Source organism: Macaca thibetana, chromosome 12 (genome assembly GCF_024542745.1).
Source record: "Macaca thibetana thibetana isolate TM-01 chromosome 12, ASM2454274v1, whole genome shotgun sequence".
NCBI lineage: Eukaryota > Metazoa > Chordata > Mammalia > Primates > Cercopithecidae > Macaca > Macaca thibetana.
In genome coordinates, this window is record NC_065589.1 from 999,260 (window position 1) to 1,017,212 (window position 17,953).

The following is a 17,953-nucleotide window of genomic DNA, read 5'->3' on the forward strand; positions in this document are numbered from 1 at the left end:
CCTGCCTACGTGGGTCCTGGTGCCATGTGTTCCATTTCAGAGGCCAGGAGATGGTTCCATGGCAGAGGACCTCCCCATTTCTTTTTCAGGGTTTTCCTGGCTATTTTTACACTCTTGTGCATCTTCTGTCTCACATGAACTTTATAATTAGTTTTTTAGATCCGGGAAAAATATTCGGCGTTTTTATAAGGATTACATTACATTTATAAATTTACTTTTGTAGAATTGTCTTGCTTAGGAGAGTTTTCTTATCCAGGACCATGGTATTTCTTTCTGTCTGTCTTAATTCATTTTCTGTTGCTCTGACTGAATACCACAGACTGAGTAAGTTATAAAGAAAAGAATTTTATTTCTTACAGTTCTGGAGGCAGGGAGCTGAGGTATAGGAGTTGCATCTGGTGAGGACCTTCTTGCTGGTCGGGACTCTGCAGCCTCGAGGTGATGCCAGGCATTATGTGAGGGTCTTATGAGAGACGGCAAAGCTGGCTTTTATAACCAGCCCCCTGGTGATAACTGCTCCACTCCCTGAGAACCCATTAGTCCATGAATGGATTAGTCCTCATGAGCCAATCACCTCCCCAGAATCCCATCCCAGCACTGCTGCATTGGAGTCCAGGTTTCCAACTCATGAACTTTTGGGGAATGCGTTCAAACCATGGTATTGTTGAGATCTACTTTGGTGTCTTTATGGCATATTTAAAGTTTTTCCCATTTAGGGTTTCACATTTCTTTCATGCATGAGGATTTTTATCTTTTTGTTGCTGTTAAAAATGGGTCATCTCTTCCATCCTGTCTTTTAACTGAAAGGATACACAAAGATCTCTGTGTGCTACTTTAAATCCTGCTGTTTCTCTGAATTCTCTTAGTGTTTGTAACATCACTTTCTTGTGCTGGAAATATAACAAAGTATTTGATCCAAGAAGCATCTGGCAGGAAGCCCAGGCAGGAGGGGCACCTTGAGCGTGGGCTTCACTTTTCCTCCTTCCTCCTCCCCTTTCCTCTGCCCCTTCTCCCACTGGCCACTTTCCTTCTCTCCCACCTGCTGTCCACCAGGCAGACGTTGCCAGACCACCCCAGGGGTCCTCCCTTCATGTTTCTGGAGACTGTGGGTTGGGGGGGGCGTGATAGAGGGGGCAGGGCTTCAAAGGAGACGCTCGGGGGAGGGCCCCTTGGAGGGGCGAGGAGAGGATGGGGCGTGCGAGGGGACCTTGTCCTCCAGGTTTGTCAGAAGGGCTAATGTCTGTGGCCTGAGCTGGCATCAGGCTTTAAGAGGAGAATGTCAGCCAGGCGCAGTGGTTCACACCTGTAATCCTAGCACTTTGGGAGGCCGAGGTGGGTGGATCCCTTGAGGTCAGGATTTCGAGACCAGCCTGGCCAACGTGGCAAAACCCCATCTCTATGAAAAATAGAAAAATTAGCCGGGCGTGGTGGTGGGCACCTGTAATCCCAGCTACTCAGGCGACTGAGGCACAAGAATCACTTGAACCCGGGGGGCAGAGGTTGCAGAGAGGCGAGACTGCGCCACTGCACTCCAGCCTGGGTGACAGCAAGGTCCTGAAAAGGGAAGAATATCGCTGCATCAGAAAGCAGGAAGGTGGGGCCTGCCCAGGCCCGTAGCCCTGCAATGAGTCTGGCCCAGAGGCAGTCGGACACACAGGAGGCCAAAGTGAGAGGAATGAAAATGGGCTGGACGGATCAGGGGACTGAGGAGAGCCGGGTCGTAAGGCCCCCTGGCGTTTGTTCTCTGGACGGATGAGGGGACTGAGGAGAACTGGGCTGCAGGGCACCCTGGCATTTGTTCCCAGGGTAGGGGAGCTCTGGCGTGGCACACGGTAGCAGAAGAGAGCCTCCACCAGGAGGGTCGTGGTCGGCCCACGTGGAGATTTTCGAGACATCTCACTCTCCAGGTTTTGTCCTATCAGGTTCAGTCACCTGTGTGCAGTGTCCACAGGAAGGCCTGTGCAAGGCCGCATGGGAAGCAGGGTGGTCCACCAGGCCTGGCCTCAGGGGTCCTGTTCCGGAGAAGCAGATGCACAAAGCAGAGGGACACAGGTAGTGGGCCTTCCTGCGTGGCTCCTCAGCCACGGAACCGCAGCACCTAAGAGCCACCACTGAAGAGGCAAACAAGCCCTGCGGCAGGCCTGAACCAGAGTTCCTGGGCACTGCCCCGTGCACCCAGTCGGGAGCCTCCCTGCTGAGGGTCAGCGAAGGCTTGGGGTACTGGCATTAGGGCTGGGTCCTGAGGGAAGATGGGGGAGAGAAGTATAGGAGGAGGAGGAGGGAGGGAAGGGAGTAGGGCTGCCAAGGGAGGGTAGGAGGGTGGAGGGCTAGATAAGGAGGAGGGCTACAAAGAAAAGAGGAGTAGCGCTGCAGGGGAGGAGGGTGGAGGACTGCAGGGGAGGAGGAGAGGGAGGAAGGCTGCAAGGGGAGGAGGAGGAGTATTGTGGGTGAGGGGGAAGAGAAGAGCTGGCCGGGGAGGAGGAGGAGGGCTACAAAGAAAAGAGAACTGCAGTGGGAGGAGGAGAGTGGTGGAGAGTTGCAGGGGAGGGGGAGGGTTGAGGACTGGAAGAGGAGGAGGGTTGTAGGGGGAGGGTGGTGGAGGGCTGCAGAGAAGGAGGAAGAGGAGGAGAGCTGCAGGGTAGGAGGGTGGAGGGCTGGAGGAAGAGGAGAATAGGGAGAACAAATCCACTCTAGCATTCCAATCTTCCTAAGCCTTTGAATCCCTTCCACACTAACCATGGGTGACCAGGCATGTCCAGTTATTCCATGGTGGGCCATGTTTTGGCCCATGTTTCAGCCAAGCAGCCAACCAACCAATCAGAGCCCTTTCTAAATGCAGGCTCTCTGCTTAGTGAGCCCGTACCAATAAATTTGGCCTGATCCAACTCTGTGTTCCTCCTGCCCTTCTCCCAGGCCCTCAATATGCATTCCCACGTTCCTGGGGTTTCTATGTAAACTGGAAAACTCACATCCTCTTGGGTAAGTGCATCTCCTCATGCTCACGCCCTGTATCTCAGCTCTAGGGCCTGCCTCACATCAGTCTAGTTCCATGTCTAGAAGCAAAAAGGGGTGGGGGCAGGTCCTGGGGAGCAGCAGCCTGGTCTTGCTAATCAGCAGCCTCAGGGCCGTCCCATTTCCTCAGACAACACAGGGTTAACTGCTCAGATGGAGTTGGGGAAGCTTCCACTAGGGTTAGGGGGGCCTCTTCCACTGTTGAAGACTCATCAGGATTTAGGGGTTCAGGGTCTCCACTGTTCATCAGGGTCGCCCCACACATCCTCATCCCAGCTCCAGCTGACAGGATCCCATTCCTTGCCAACCAATGCCTTCACTTGCACAGCAGACACCGTGAGGCTGGGAGTTCCACATGTGCTATAATCCAGCCACTGGAAGGACGAGATTCTGGGTTTTTCAGTAGTCTCAGACCCGCAGCTAAAGGAGTTGAGTCTTTCTTGGGCTAGTCATAACTTGCAGATTATTCAGGTGACACTTCAGCTGGGAATTTGAATCCTGAGCTCACTCCCATCATACTTTTTTGAGATGGGGTCTCACTCTGTTCAGGCTGGAGGGCAGTGGGGCAATCCCGGCTCACGGCAAGCTCTGCCTCCCGGGTTCAAGTAATTCTCCTGCCTTAGCCTCCCGAGTAGCTGGGATTACAGGTGCCTGCCACCACACCTGGCTAATTTTTGTATTTTTAGTAGAGTTGGGGTTTTGCCATGTTGGCCAGGCTGGTCTTGAACTCCTGACCTCAGGTGATCCGCCTGCTCTGGCCTCCCAAAGTGCTGGGATTACCGGCGTCAGCCACCACACCTGTTTTTGTTTTGAGACAGGGTCTCACTATGTTACCCAGGCTGGAGTACAGTGGTACAATCACAGCTAACTGCAGCCTCAATCTCTCAGATTCAACCAATCCTCCCCCGTCAGCCTCCAGAATAGCTGGGACCACAGGTGCAGGCCACCGTGCTTGACTAATTTTATTTTTGTAGAGATGGGATCTTGTTATATTGCCTAGGCTGGTCTCGAACTTCTGGCCTCAAGCCATCCTCCTGCCTCCCAAAGTACCGGGATTACAGGTGTGAGCTACTGCACCTGGCCCATTATACTCTAGTTTGACGAAAGTGTTCAAAACAAAAGCCACCAGACCCAGAACCCTGCCTTCTGCAAGTGTTTAATGAGCAGCACGCAGTGGTGACACTATGCATCTCTCTGTTGGTACATCACACTATGGACATCACACTATGGACATCACACTATGGACTATTGGTGCTCTTTTTACTACTAGAAATCAGCATTAGTGCCTTCACATCTAATCAGGATAAAGAACCAATTCCAGGAACCCTCCCATCCCCACCCTCTCACCACTCCCCCACCCCCAATTATTTTCAAGCAAACGTTCCACACCTTTTACCATGTTGTATGTAGGTAGAAGCCATTTTAACACACGCGAGTGACATTCTATGTAAAATGAGAATGATCATTTGGAGAAGTTTATTACCACCCCAACCCCCCAGTGGGATCTGAATGCCATGTGAGTCCGGGGCTGGCTTTCTGCTGGGGTCCTCTTGTCCTGGCATGTGGCCCACCCCAGCATGAAGCCTGGCAGGGAGGGCTCAGGTGGGCAGCGTGCAGAGGGCAGGCTGCTAAGCCAGGCCTCCCCAGAAGGACCGCCCCACATCCAGCCTGTATCTCCTGAGTGCCATGCTGCGTTGGGGCGGGACAGGGCTGGCTCGGGGTTCCAGGAAAGATGCCTCATGTGCCCAGAAACGTAGGCGTCAAGGGAAGGCTGCGTGTGGGTACGTCCTGAGGGGCTGGGCTTCCTGGGCATCTGAGTTCTTAGGGAGCCCTAATAGGCACATCCCCAAATGGCTGTCTGAGGATGGGCACAAAAATAGCAGATGGGGTCACCCTCACCCTCCACTGACTACCGGACTGGGATCTGACTCATGCAACCTTCCTTCTCTGCCGCAGGTTTCACATCCACGGGTTAAGCATGCGGTCTGGAGCCCACTGGCCCCGGTCCCCACCACACAAGGACCCCATCACAGGTGGGGGTCATACTCTTCCTCCAGAAACGGATTAACCAACCAGCACCTGAGCCTTACGCTCTGTTTACTGGCTGCGTCCCCACGGCTCTTCCAGCTTCGGCCAGGCCAGGGTCACCTTCAGATTGAATGTGCAGGGCCCCTGAGGACTCAGGTCCTGAGACAGCCCCTCTTCCTGGGATGGGACCCCCAGGCTCAGGTGACAGCACGGTGTTCCCAGGCCCCTGCATTTGGGGCTCAGGGGAGAGCAGGTGTTTCCGGGCCCCTGCATCTGGGGCCTGGGAGTTGACGCTGACTTCCTGGCCCCAGAAAGAAAAGGGAAGACACAGAGATCCCAGGAGAAGGGGCACAAGTGGGGAGGGTCGCAGGCTGCCCCAAAGCCCAGCTCCAGGCTCAGGCAAGCCTATCCCCGCTCAGCCCTTCTGGAGGGCCCCGGTCTCTGGAGGAATGGGGCTTAGGGGGTCTCCAAGGGTCAGAGTGCTCCAGGCTCGGGTGGGGAGGAGGGAGATGTGTTCGGGTGCTGAGGGCCTCCTGCGTCAGGCCCAGGGGGCCAGGCTGCGGCCACTGCCCAGGTGGGCAGCTCATCTCTCTGGCAGCAGCACGAAGAAGGCAGCCTTCAGGAAGCGGCCGAAGCTGCAGAGTGCGGCTACCAGCCAGTGGGAGCGGAGGCCAGGGTCTGTGCTGACCACACACTTGAGGACATCAGTCTGGGAGGGAAGAGGGAGAACGTGAGAGAGCAGAACCAACACCGCCAGACCCCCCGCACCACCAGGCCCCCCGAAACTGCCAGGCCCCCAGCACCACCAGGCCCCCCAAAACCGCCAGGCCCCCAAGCACTGTGCACCAGAATATCAGCAAATTGTGTGAGGGAATGCAGGAGACTGTTCGGGAAGGAGGTCTGCGGCCTGGACTGAAGTCTCCAGCACAAGACCAGACCCGACACCGTGCACATTCAGCCAGTGTGAAGGGCCAGGAGGCACCGGAGGTGGGGACAGAGGGAAGCCAGGCCAGGCCGGCCGGAGGGCCCCTGCCAAGCAGGAGAGAGACCTTCGTGGCCCTTGCTGGGGCTCCGGACATCCAGACCAGGGTGCCAGCTCCCCTCAACCACCTGCCTGCTGCGCCCCAGGGGCAACAAGTACCCCAGCGTCCTCCTGTGGGGCCTCGGAGCCTGGGCTGCCAGGAAGAGGCAAACCCAGCTTCATTCAGACTCTGCCTGGAACAACAGCAGGAACTGCGCTTCCAGAAGCCCAAGGACTCCCTGGACTCTGAAGTTCCTCCTGGATGAGTGAATGAACATCCAATTCTCTTATTCCCTTCACTTCCTGCTAATAAATGACGTCTTTTCCCTGCAGCCTGGACCTGTGGCCTTGGCGTTGCTCAAAGTGTCCTCGCCCACAGGGCACACAGTGCCCAGCCCCATGCCAGACTCCACAGGAGGAAGGCAGGAGGGGACGGAAGTCTTGGGGTTTCTGTGCTGAGGGATGCCTGTAGCCGCGTGTCATCTTAGGACAGTGTCCTCCCCCACCCCCAATTCAGCCTTCGGGAGACGGCAGCTCCCACAGACCACTTGACTTCAATCTCTCGAGATGTTGAACCAAAGGCCCCAGCAGAGGGGTCTGAGCCCTGTCATCCCTGGCCACTGATTTACACACCGGGCCCAACACCTGCTGTGCAGGAAAGAACGCTGGACTCTGGGCAGGGGAGCCGCCCTCCATACCCAGGCCCCAGGAGCACCTGTGGTCTGGACAGGGCAGGGCGGGAAGCTGGGGGCATGGAGACAGACGAAGGGTTTGGCTCTGATACTCACCCCTCGGGGCCTTGCTTTTCCCACTCGGGTGGGCAGGGGCTGGGGGCAGCGGGTCTTTAGTACAGGGGTAGGGTCAGGGGGTAAGTCAGTGCTGGATCTGGGCAGAGGAGAGCGCCCAGGGCCTGCCTGTAGGTCTCGGCCTTTGCCGCACTCCCTGCCTCGCCCGTCTCCCCCAGCAGTGCTCAGGTGATCACACACGCGCCACTCCCTCCCATACCTCTGCACCCTGGCACCCCAGCTCTCCCACCCCCGCGGGCGCTCAGGCGCTCACCCATCCGCCGCGTCTCCGCAGCCAGGTTGCCAGGGTCTTGCGCACAAACTCCCCCAGGCAGTCCACGAGAGCGTGGACCATGGCAGGCTGGGCCTGCCTCACACAGTCCACAGCCAGCCCCGCGGCCACCGCATACAGGGACACCACCTTGCCCCACGTGATGCCTGCAAGGAGAGAGATGGTCAAGACCAGAACTTGAATCCCGCCCACGGGAGCACTGAAGGAAGGGGCTGGGCCTCTCTGAGCTGCTGTTGTGCTTGCTGTCCAGCTAATGACCAGGGACCCTCCCAAGGGGGACCGCTCCCCTACAGGACACCTGGCCAGCTGGCCGCCTGTCCACCCTCTCAGGCAGTTCTCGGGCAGGCAGGTTTCTCGGACTCCACTGCACACCTGCCCAGCCCACGTCTGTGGAGGAGGCCGCAGCTACAACGCGGGGTGAGGCGAGGGAACTGAGGGCAGCAGCCAGTGAGCAGCCAGTGACCTCACAGTCAGCACCCCGCGGCAGCCTGTTCCCGCAGCAGGCCTGGCATCCAGATTTTACATATAAAGAAGCTGAGGCCTGCGGAGAAACCGCCTTCCCCAGACCCCTAACATGCTGAGGCTGAACTGAGATGGAAGCCGCCTTGAAAGAGAAGACAAAAGATGGCGACAGCGGGGGAAAGAACAAAAGGCAGGACACAACGCCTCAACACGGACAGACATTTTATATATTAGCGAGAAAAGAGAGGCTTTCAAAAGAACTACCAGCACAGAACTGGAACAGCTGATTCACACAAAAAAATTATAAATCAGAGACACAAAACATGTTCACCTTCATTCATAACCCAAGAAAGGCAAATTAAAACAAGATGTGATCTATTGCATTAAAAGCTTGTAGGCGAGGCACGGTGGCTCACGCCTGTAATCCCAGCACTCTGGGAGGCCGAGGCGGGCAGATCACAAAGTCAGGAGTTCAAGACCAGCCTGACCAACATGGTGAAACACCGTCTCTACAAAAGATACACAAAAAACTTAGCTGGGCGTGGTGGCATGCACCTGTAATCCCAGCTACTCAGGAGGCTGAAGCAGGAGAATCGCTTGAACCTGGGGAGGCGGAGGTTGCAGTGAGCCAAGATTGCGCCACGGCACTCCAGCCTGAGCGACAGAGCGAGACCCCGTCTCTAGATAAATAAATAAATGCTTTTAAATGGCAGTGTGAGGATTCAGGCAACTGCAAAGCCTTGTAAACCTTGGTGGGAAGCCCAGCTGTATCTGAACGGCCACAAAACATGCCGCCCAGCAGTGATCCCTGGAGGGAGTCAGCCTGAGGACACCGCACATGCAAAGATGAAGCACTGCCCTCCAGTCCCTCATACAGCAGCAAACCTGGATCTTTTATGAAAACAAAATCCAGCTCCAACAAATAGTCACAGACGTTCACAGCAGCCAATTCACAATTGCCAAAAGGTGGAAAGAACCCAAGTGTCCTTCAACAGATAAATGGATACATAAATGTGGTGGTCGGCCATAGAAGGCAGGCCGGGCGTAAGCCCCCGCACCCAGCATTTTTTTTTTTTTTAATAGGGTCTCTTTGGCTGGCCACGGTGGCTCATGCCTGTGATCCCAGCACTCTGGGAGGCCGAGGCAGGTGGATCACCTGAGGTCGGGAGTTCGAGACCAGCTTGGCTGACATGGTGAAACTCTGTCTCTCCTAATAATACAAAAATTAGCCAGGCGTGGTGGCACACGCCTGTAATCCCAGCTACTTGAGAGGCTAAGGCAGGAGAATTGCTTGAACCCAGGTGATGGAGGTTGCAGTGAGCCAAGATTGCACCACTGCACCTCCAGCCTGGGCGACGAGTGAAACTCCATCACAAAAAAAAAAAGAAAAAAGAAAGAAAGAATAGGGGTCTGCCTCTGTCACCCAGGCTGGAGAGCAGTGGTACAATCTCAGCTCGCCGCAACCTCTGCCTCCCAGGTTCAAGCGATTCTCCTGTCTCAGCCTCCTGAGTAGCTGAGATTACAGGCATGTGCCACAACGCCCAGCTAATTTTGTATTTTTATTAGAGACAGGGTTTCTTCTTTTTGGTCAGGCTGGTCTCGAACTCCTTATCTCAGGTGATCCAACCACCTCAGCCTCCCAAAGTGCTGGGATTACAGGCGTGAGTCACTGCACCCGGCCATTTAAATTTTTCTTATAGTAAAACTATAATTAGAAGAATTATATAAAATTACATATGTAGTTATAGAAATACAATTCAAATTCAAAGAAGAAAAAACTATTGCCAACTTTTAAATGGGGAGGAAAATGAGTTCTACCACTTTGGAAATGAGTTATTCCAAAGTCCTGAGTGGGAACTTTGAAGCCCTAAATGAAAACAGTCAGAAAACATTTGTTGGCCTCTGCCTTCATGGGAGGCTCCTGGGGCTGGAGACTTGGAGACCCCCACGGAGCCCTGCCCTGCGGCCGTCAGGTGGCTCACATCACCAGCCAAAGCCCCAGCCAGTGCAGGTCGTGCCGCCTGCCTGCAGTGGAGGGGCTGGGCCGGGCGCACACCCTCGGGGTGCCTGCTAAGAGGAAGAGAGGGAGGAAGACCCGGGGTCAGAGTGTGCAGGGGTGGCTGGCATGGGAGGGGCCTCAGGCAGGGAGGCAAGGACATGTAAAGCACCTTGAGGCTAGAGGCTCACTCTGTAGGCAAAAGGGCCCAAGAGGACTGGGATGGACAAAGGGTGAAGGGGATTGGGGGTGCAGCTGCCAGTGGGCCTGAGGGGCAGAAGGGAGCGGCCCTGCCCTAGCTCCCTAGTCAGGTGGCTCTAAGTTCAGGGAGGTTCAGAAACCCGTTGCAGGTCACGCAGCTCCTGTGCTTCAGCCTGCGCGGCTCCCCTCAGGCAGGTGGAGGCTGCCGTGTGGCCAGAGCCAGGCCTGCATGGGACAAGCCTGGGGCGCTAGGTGGGGTGGGGGATGTTGACCACAGGGAAGTCAGCTCCAGTTTTCCAGTGAAACCCACAAGACTTAAACTGAATTCTACACATGGTCCAAACCACCTGGTCGGTGCCCCCCAACATTCCCTGTCAGCTGTGTGCCCACTCGTCCCGCCATCACCGTTCCCCTCAGCCCTCCCCGGCCTTCAGGCGCCCTCCCAGAACCAACCAGAGCCTTCCTAGAAACCGCCCCCACCTCAGGCCAGGCCCTGCTCAGGCAAGGCTGGGCGGGCAGGGGCATCCTGGCCCCATCCTCTCTCCCTGCCAAAGCGGGAGGCCCACCTCCGGGGCCTGCTCCACCTCCGGGGCCCGGGCAGGCTGCTGCATTCTCGGAAGTGACTGTTCCTTTTAAAGCCAGCCTGCGGCTCGTAAACCCAGCAGCCCCGAGACAGACGCCCGGGGGGCCGACCACGCACCAGCATCGGCCCAGGGAGGGCCAAGAGGGGTCGTCAGCCCAGGACGCCTTCCACTCCTGGCTTCCTTCCTGGGCCCCACCCGCTGCCTCCTCCGGGTGCCTGCCTGGGCTACCCTGGGGGAAGGAGGGGCGGGCACCAGCTCGCCAGCTCCTGCCACCGTGCTTTTGCCGCCCACTGTGCCGTGGACCCTGCCCCCTGCCCACCCGGCCCCTGAGCCACACCACCCGCCCACTCCCCAGCCCCTACCCATATGCACCCTCAGTCAACCTAGGTCTGCTCCATGACACGCCTCAGCCTGGCTGGGTCCGGCCCCCCACCATCAGCCCCACCGGGCTGCCATATGGGGGCCTTGGAGCCACACTGCCAAAGAGGATTCATTTACAATCTCCCAGAGGAACACAGGAGCAGTGACAGAATCCAGGCTCTGAGGCCACCCCAAGGAGTGCCAGACAGGGCGTCTTGCCCGCACCCAGCTCGGTTCTGCCTCCTGACCCCACACCACAGCCTGAGGCCACTGCCCCTCCCCAAGTGTGGTCTGAGGCACTCCAGTACATGCTGTGGCAACAAAACAAGCCTGGGGGCAGGACCAGACCTCGCCTGGACTCCACCCCAGGACTCAGCCTTCCCTCTCCAGCAGCCTGCAGGGTCACCGCTGCGTCCCAGCCTAAGTCACTTCTGTCCAGGGAGGTCAGCAGTGAGCAAGTGTGGCACTGGAGAGGCCGGACTCTGTCAGCAAACGCTGGCAGCCCCCGCCGCCTTGGCCTCCAGCCAAGGGTGTCAGCCCTGCTCTGTCTCCAGGCTTCCGGCCGGCCCACCCGGGGTCAGAGGAGATGCCTGGGAGAGGAGCTGGAGGTCACCCCGCAACGGTGGGGTCTGCCTGAGCGAGAGGCAGTGGTCCTCACACTTCTGGCCTCTTCCCCTTGCCCTCCGGTGGGTGGAGGTCCTGAGGCCATCTGAAGACCCCTAGCTCTGAGGGTCCCCCCCGTGGTATGGGATGCATCTCCCACAGCGAGGGTGTGGCTTCCTCTGGCGCCTCTGCCTGATGCCCGGCTCCTGCTGCTGTCAGGACTGCCCTGCAGACAAGGCAGCTGAGGCCACAGAGATGACAGAGGGCCACAGTCACACAGCTGATTGGCCACGGACCCAGACCAGCTCCCAGACGACGGTGTGCAAGGCCTCCCTGCTGCCAGGTGTCTTCCAAAAACCCACCCCGGGTGAACAGCATTCCCCCTCCTCCAAACTTCAGGGAATCCTGCTCACCCGGGGTTCGCTGGCCCAGAGCTGTGCCCAGCACCCAGACAGCACTTGGAAAACAGCTGAGGGATGTGCCGATCAGGGAGGTGCCACATCAGGGCTGGCGCACCACTCACCCCTATGGCAGCACCCAGCGCCTGCCACACCCAGGGGCAGCTCATAGCACGGGGTGCCAGGACGGGATCCAAGGTCACAGAGGTCAAAGGGGCTGAGGTCTGCAGGGCCAGACCAGACGACACGGGGCAAGCGGACAGAAGCCACACTGGACAAATCCAGGCCGAGGCAGCTGGACAAGTGGACAGCAGGGCACCAAGCAGGGGAGACAAGCCCTGAGCCTCCTGTGGGCCTAGAAGCATGTGGACAGCCAGGAGCAGCAGGAGGGGGGAGGCGGGGCCCGGAGTTGCCTCTCCAGGGCAGAGATGGGAGTGCCCAGGAGGGTCACAGGTGAGGCAGGCACAGCCAGGTGAGACACACTGCTGTTCTCTGGACACCCCCGGGAGCCAGTCAGCTTGGACTTCCTGCCCCCATGCTGTCCCCTCTCCTGGACGCTGGAGCCCTAAAGCCTTGCCTCTGACCACCAGAATCCAGCAGTTACCCATGACTTCTTTTTTTTTGAGACGGAGTCTCGCTCTGTCACCCAGGCTGGAGTGCAGTGTCCAGATCTCAGCTCACTGCAAGCTCCGTCTCTCGGGTTTACTCCTCAGCCTCCTGAGTAGCTAGGACTACAGGCGCCCGCCACCTCGCCCGGCTAGTTTTTTTTGTATTTTTTTTTTTTTTAGTAGAGATGGGGTTTCACCGGGTTAGCCAGGATGGTCTCGATCTCCTGACCTCGTGATCCGCCCGTCTCGGCCTCCCAAAGTGCTGGGATTACAGGCTTGAGCCACCGCGCCCGGCCACCCGTGACTTCTGAGGGTCTATCCTAACAGCCTGGCAGCATCTACTCGGGAGCTGTCTGGGAAACCTGCCCCTGGCCACTCCTCCTCGGGACACAGCACCACGCTACGAGAAGCCCAAGCCCTGCGCGGGGGGCCCCTGCAGGAACCCAAGCAGCCCTAGGACGTGCCACCCCACAGGACTGCAGGTCGTGCAGCCTCATTGATGCTGGACCACAACCACCACTGCTCGAGAAGCCTGTGCCAGCTGCTCAGCAGGCCCACCAGCCTGCAGAACCACAAGAGACCCTGAATGCTGTGGTGTGAGCCCACGCTGGTGGCTGGGCAGCTCCTGACACCCGCAGCAGCGAGATGGCACCGGTGAGCACTGGGCAGCGTCAGGATGGGTGGGGGCCAGCTTGTGGGGTCCCTGTGAGCCTGAGCCAGACCCTAGATCCCTCCCTGAGGTCCCATGGGACGGGCAGGCTGGGCATACCTGCAGAGAAGATGTGGCCAGCCACGGCCAGGAACGCATCGGTCACCACAGGCTCAGACTGCAGGGAGATGTGCAGCTGACGAGCCACGTTGCGGTAGACGCTGGGCCGGATCATCTCCAGCTCATCCCCTGTGTGGTCACAAAGGCAGTGAGAGACAGCCCACGCCCCAGCTCCCTGGGACACAACTGGCTTGGGGCACACCCTGCACCTGACCCCACCTGACCCTGCTTGAATTCCGGCCTGTTCCTGACTTAACTTGTCTGATTCCCACCTCCACTTAACCCCATCTGACCTCCCTTGAGCCGTCCCCCAACCTTGGCCCCTAGAGACCGGGAGACCAAGGAAGTGCTGAGGGTGCCCCCAGTCCTGCCCCTCTGACGAGCCAGCCCCTAGGCCAAGCCGGCCAAGCCGGTGGGGCGGGAATCCTGCGAGAGCGTGGGCCGTGCCTGCTGGTGACTCACAGCCGACAGGCAGCCGAGCTGCCCAGAGCAGGAGGGACCAGGCAGGCGGCCAGAGCCCGACGTGGGGAGGGGCTGGGCAGAGAAAGCTTCGGGGTGAGAGCAGGGGGAAGCCCGAGAGCCTGGCTCAGGCCCTAGCATGGCTCAGGGACTGCTCAGGTGCAGAGGGTGAGCCATTGTCCTGGGCCACCCGCACTGCTACACTCCCACCTGGGCTCTTGCTGCCAAGGGGACGTGCTTGGAGGTGGCACTGCATCAGCCCGCCCAGGCAGCCGAGGACGGCCCCCTACAGGCCCACCGCCCCGAGTGCTGCCTGTGGTGCCCTTGGTAGCAGCAGTGCACAGGCACAGGGCAGATGGTGCCAGGAATGCCACAGGGCCCTGGGATTGGGAGTCCCCAGCCCAGCCAATTCTCCAGCCAAAGCAAACAGGGTAATGCTGCTGACCGGACCATTCTGGCCGATAAAGGCGCCCTCATCCCCTCCCCGGAGCCAGCTGCTCTGTATCTCACTAATTAAGATCTGGAACCAGAGCAGAGCCCAGGAGAGGCTGACCGGGGGTGGGGGGTGACATGGAAATTCCCAGGCCTGACCCTGCGGCTCCCAAACACAGACCTCTGGGGCTGCTGCAGGCTGGCCCCAGACTGAAGGTGGGGACACAACCCAGGCTTCTTCCTGTCCGTGCTGCCCGAGGGCAGGAGACAGCACTGGCCTCGGGAGACTGATCCTGAGTAGCTGTGAGGGCAGATGCAGGTCTGAGCTGTGTCCCTCCGGGGCCCCCCTGGACATTTGGGACTTCCTCTCAGCCATTCCAGGAGTCTGGCATCATCTTCCCAGAAGGCCACTAAAGGATCCCCTAGGGTCATTCTCAGAGTCTGGCTAGAGGCAGCAGCAGGTGGCGGGTCTCACGGAGTCCCACCAACAACCTCGCTCCCACCCAGAGACCTCTCCCTCCTTCCAACCTAGGCCTCACATGGGACTCCACCTCCTCCTGGAGGCTCTGTGCTGGCCCCCATGGATTCTGTGTGTACCCCACACACACTCCTGGGCAGGCCAGGTCTGCACAGCTTTGCTCTCTGGGCCCAGCCCACCATGTAAAGGCAGGGGCCACCCACAGCCCATGCCAGCGTCAGCCTGAAAGGAGGCAGCATGTCCCCTCACAGGGTCGTGACCTCCAACCCCAACCCCAACCCCCTGCCTGAAGAGCCACCGATTCAGAGTTTCACCGCTGCTGTCACCTCCCCTTCCCGGGCTCAGCCACAAGCGCCCCATGTGCCCTCTTTGGGCACCTCATAAACATTCACAGGTGACGGCGGCAGCCCAGCTGTGGTGAGGGACGGCTGGTCCCACCCTCTGCAGTCCAGACCTTGGAGACAGTGGGGGCAGCCAGTGGGCTGTGTGTGACCCCAGAACCGAGCACCCCCAGATGTCCTCACAGCACCAACGAATACTGAGGTTGTGGCTACCCAGCCCGGTTGGGCGCAATTTCCAATGGGGGGCCTCGGAGGCCTTGGAATCCAGAGGGCAGCGGGCGGGATCTCGGCCAGTAACAGCAAGGATCTGTTTTCCAAAATAAACATCGGGACACGTGCTCCTACAAAGGGTTTCTGTGCCCAGCAGAGAACAAGGGTCACTGTGGGAGCTTAGCCACCCACTAATAGATTATTCTTTCTGGAGCTTTCTATTGTTTATGGCCAGCATGGCTGAAATCTGGGCTGAGCAGGCAGCTGATGGGGGAGCCTGTGGCGTGGGAGGCCTGAGAGCAGATCTGGGAGCACCCGCCTGGGTGGCCCTGTCCCGAGCGCCTGGCCGTCCCAGGCAGGGGGTGGGCGCCCCTGGGCCAGCCCCTCATCTCGGCCTCGGAGGGAGGCTGCGGCCCAGCAGGGGAGGAGGCGCAGCTGGGGGTCTCACCAGGGCGCACTCACCCAGGCGCAGGAGCACCGCGCACACCTCGGCCAGGCGTCCCGGGACAGGCGCGGCGCGCTCGGGCGCGCTCCAGGAGAGGCCGGCGCGCAGTAGCCGCGCGTGCACGTACTCCCGGCCCAGCGCCTTGGCCTGGGCCACCAGCTCCTTGTCGGTGGGCGAGCGGTCAAAGGCATCCATGATCTCGGCGGCGAAGACCGAGGAGCGCCGCAGCACCTCCATGGCGGCGACGCGGGTGGGGGGCGCCGCACCTGTGGGCACAAGCGCTCAGCCGGGTGGAGGGAAGCGGCGCGGGGAACGGGGCGCGCGGGGCGCCGGGCTGGGCGTGGCCCTCGGGAAGGGCCGTAGCCGGCGCCCGGTCCGCTCTCGTTTTTTGTGCCCCAAATCTTTAAAAACCCAGCGCCACGTTCTTTCAGAGCCTCGATTCAGCCACAGACATTCCCCGCCGCTGCCAGGGAGCGGAGGGGCCGCGGGGACACGGCGGGTTGCTCCGGGGCCGCCGGGCCCGCCCTCGAAGACGAGTGCGTGGGCGGCGGGGGCGGAGGGCACAGCCCAGCGCGTCCCCCACGGCGACCGCCCGGACCCCAGCCCGCCCCGCCCCCGCCCGGGGCCGCCCACCTCCGCCGCTCGCGTCCTGCGCGCGTGTCCCCGGCCTCGCCGTTCCCGGGCACCCCGGCACGGACGCCACGCCCGCCGCGCTCACCTCTCCCGCCGCATGGCGCGGGCGCCGGGGTGGAGTTCTGGCTTCAGGATCTGCTCGCCGCCGCCGCCGACCTCGACCCTTCCATTCAGACCCGCGAGGACGCGCGCCCCGCCCCGGCGCCCGCCCCGTCCGCGCCCGAGCCGGGAGCGCGAGGTCCGCGGGGCTTCCCGCGCTCGCTGGGGGCTCCGGCCGCGGCGTCGGGGTCCTGGGCAGCGAGGGGGGCACCGCGCGACTCCCAGCCGGCGAGAGGCTGGGCTTAGGGCTTGGCCTTCTAAGGGAAAGGCAACCCCGGGGGCGGAGTCGGGGAGACGCGGCCCGAGCTTCTCCGACCGCCTCCCGCTTAAGGAGGACCGAGCGAGTTCCCTGGATGCGCCCGGAGGCGGCGACCAGGCCGGAGCGGCCCCTGCAAGGAGGAGCAATGGGGGCCTAGAACCAGCCCCAGCCGCCTGGGTGTTCGCCCGGGTCCGTTTGAAAATCGGGTTGTCTGTCTACTTCGTTCGTAGAGGTTCTTTCCATAGTCTGGATACGAGTTCTTGGTCCGACGCGTGCCCTTTGTATTGTAGACGGATTCTTGGATGCCCGTTGATTGACGTTATCGCAAATGCCTTCTTCTATTTTGTGGTTTATTTTTGCTTTGGATGAACAGGAGTTACTCTTAGTGATGTCCAATTTATCAGTATTTTCTTTATAGTTAGTAACTTTTTATTAGGATATCCTCCTGTGTTTTAGAAGCTTGTTTTAGGGCTCATATTTAGATCTATGATTGATTACATATTAATTATTGTGAATGGTGTGGTACGGGGCCAGAGCTCATTTTTTTCCATGTGGATATCCAATTGACCTGGCATCATTTATTGAAAAGCATAACTTTTTTTTCACCGAATTGGAGGAGTCCCCAACATCTCAGCATAACTGAAGTGTGTGTGTGTGTGTGTGTGTGTGTGTGTGTCTTTCGGAACTGTATCCCACTGGTTTCTTTCTTTATCCTTGAATCAACCTCACACAGTTTGAACAATAGGATTAACCATCTTGACCTAATTCACATATGTACAACACTAAAACCTACTTACTCTTCCCACGTGCACATAGGTGTTTATCGAAATGGACCATGGACCTTATACAAGTCTCAGCAAATTTCAAAGGATTGAAATCATACAGTGTGTCCTCTCTGAATTAGAAGTCAATAACTGGAAAATCTGCAAATGCTTGGAAATTACATATCACACTTTTTTTTTTTTTTTTTTTTTTTTGAGACGGAGTCTCCCTCTGTCGCCCAGGCTGGAGCTCAGTGGCGCGATCTCGGCTCACTGCAAGCTCCGCCTCCGGGGTTCACGCCATTCTCCTGCTTCAGCCTCCCCAGTAGCTGGGACTACAGGTGCCCACCACCACGCCCGGCTAATTTTTTGTATTTTTAGTAGAGACAGAGTTTCACCGTGTTAGCCAGGATGGTCTCCATCTCCTGACCTCGTGATCCACCCGTCTCGGCCTCCCAAAGTGCTGGGATTCCAGACGTGAGCCACCGTGCCGGCCTACATGTCACACTTATAAATAATCAATGGGTCAATAATCACAGTGGAAGGGGTAAAATATGTTGACAAGAACAGTGAAAAATAAGATATCAAATGCTGTGCAGTACAACCAAAACACTGCTTAGAGGAAATTGGATAGCTTTAGAAGAAAGATTGAAAATTAGGCCAGGCAAAGGGACTCACGCCTGTAATCCCAGCATTTTGGGAGGCCAAGGTGGGCAG

At 58.6% G+C, this 17,953-nt stretch overlaps 2 protein-coding genes across 2 annotated transcripts in view; both read right to left on the reverse strand.

Annotated features, from left to right (window-relative positions):
• The window catches only part of ATG4B (autophagy related 4B cysteine peptidase), a 102,431-nt gene that overhangs the window by 81,628 nt on the left and 2,850 nt on the right, over positions 1–17,953 (reverse strand). The window lies entirely within an intron of this gene.
• Positions 4,461–16,317, reverse strand: BOK (BCL2 family apoptosis regulator BOK). The gene is made up of 5 exons (XM_050751990.1): positions 16,203–16,317; positions 15,502–15,750; positions 13,120–13,248; positions 7,121–7,284; positions 4,461–5,749 (listed from the first exon to the last, which is right to left on the reverse strand). Exons 2-5 carry the CDS (start codon positions 15,719–15,721, stop codon positions 5,624–5,626), a joined length of 639 nt encoding a protein of 212 aa, XP_050607947.1. The 5' UTR covers positions 15,722–15,750; positions 16,203–16,317; the 3' UTR covers positions 4,461–5,623.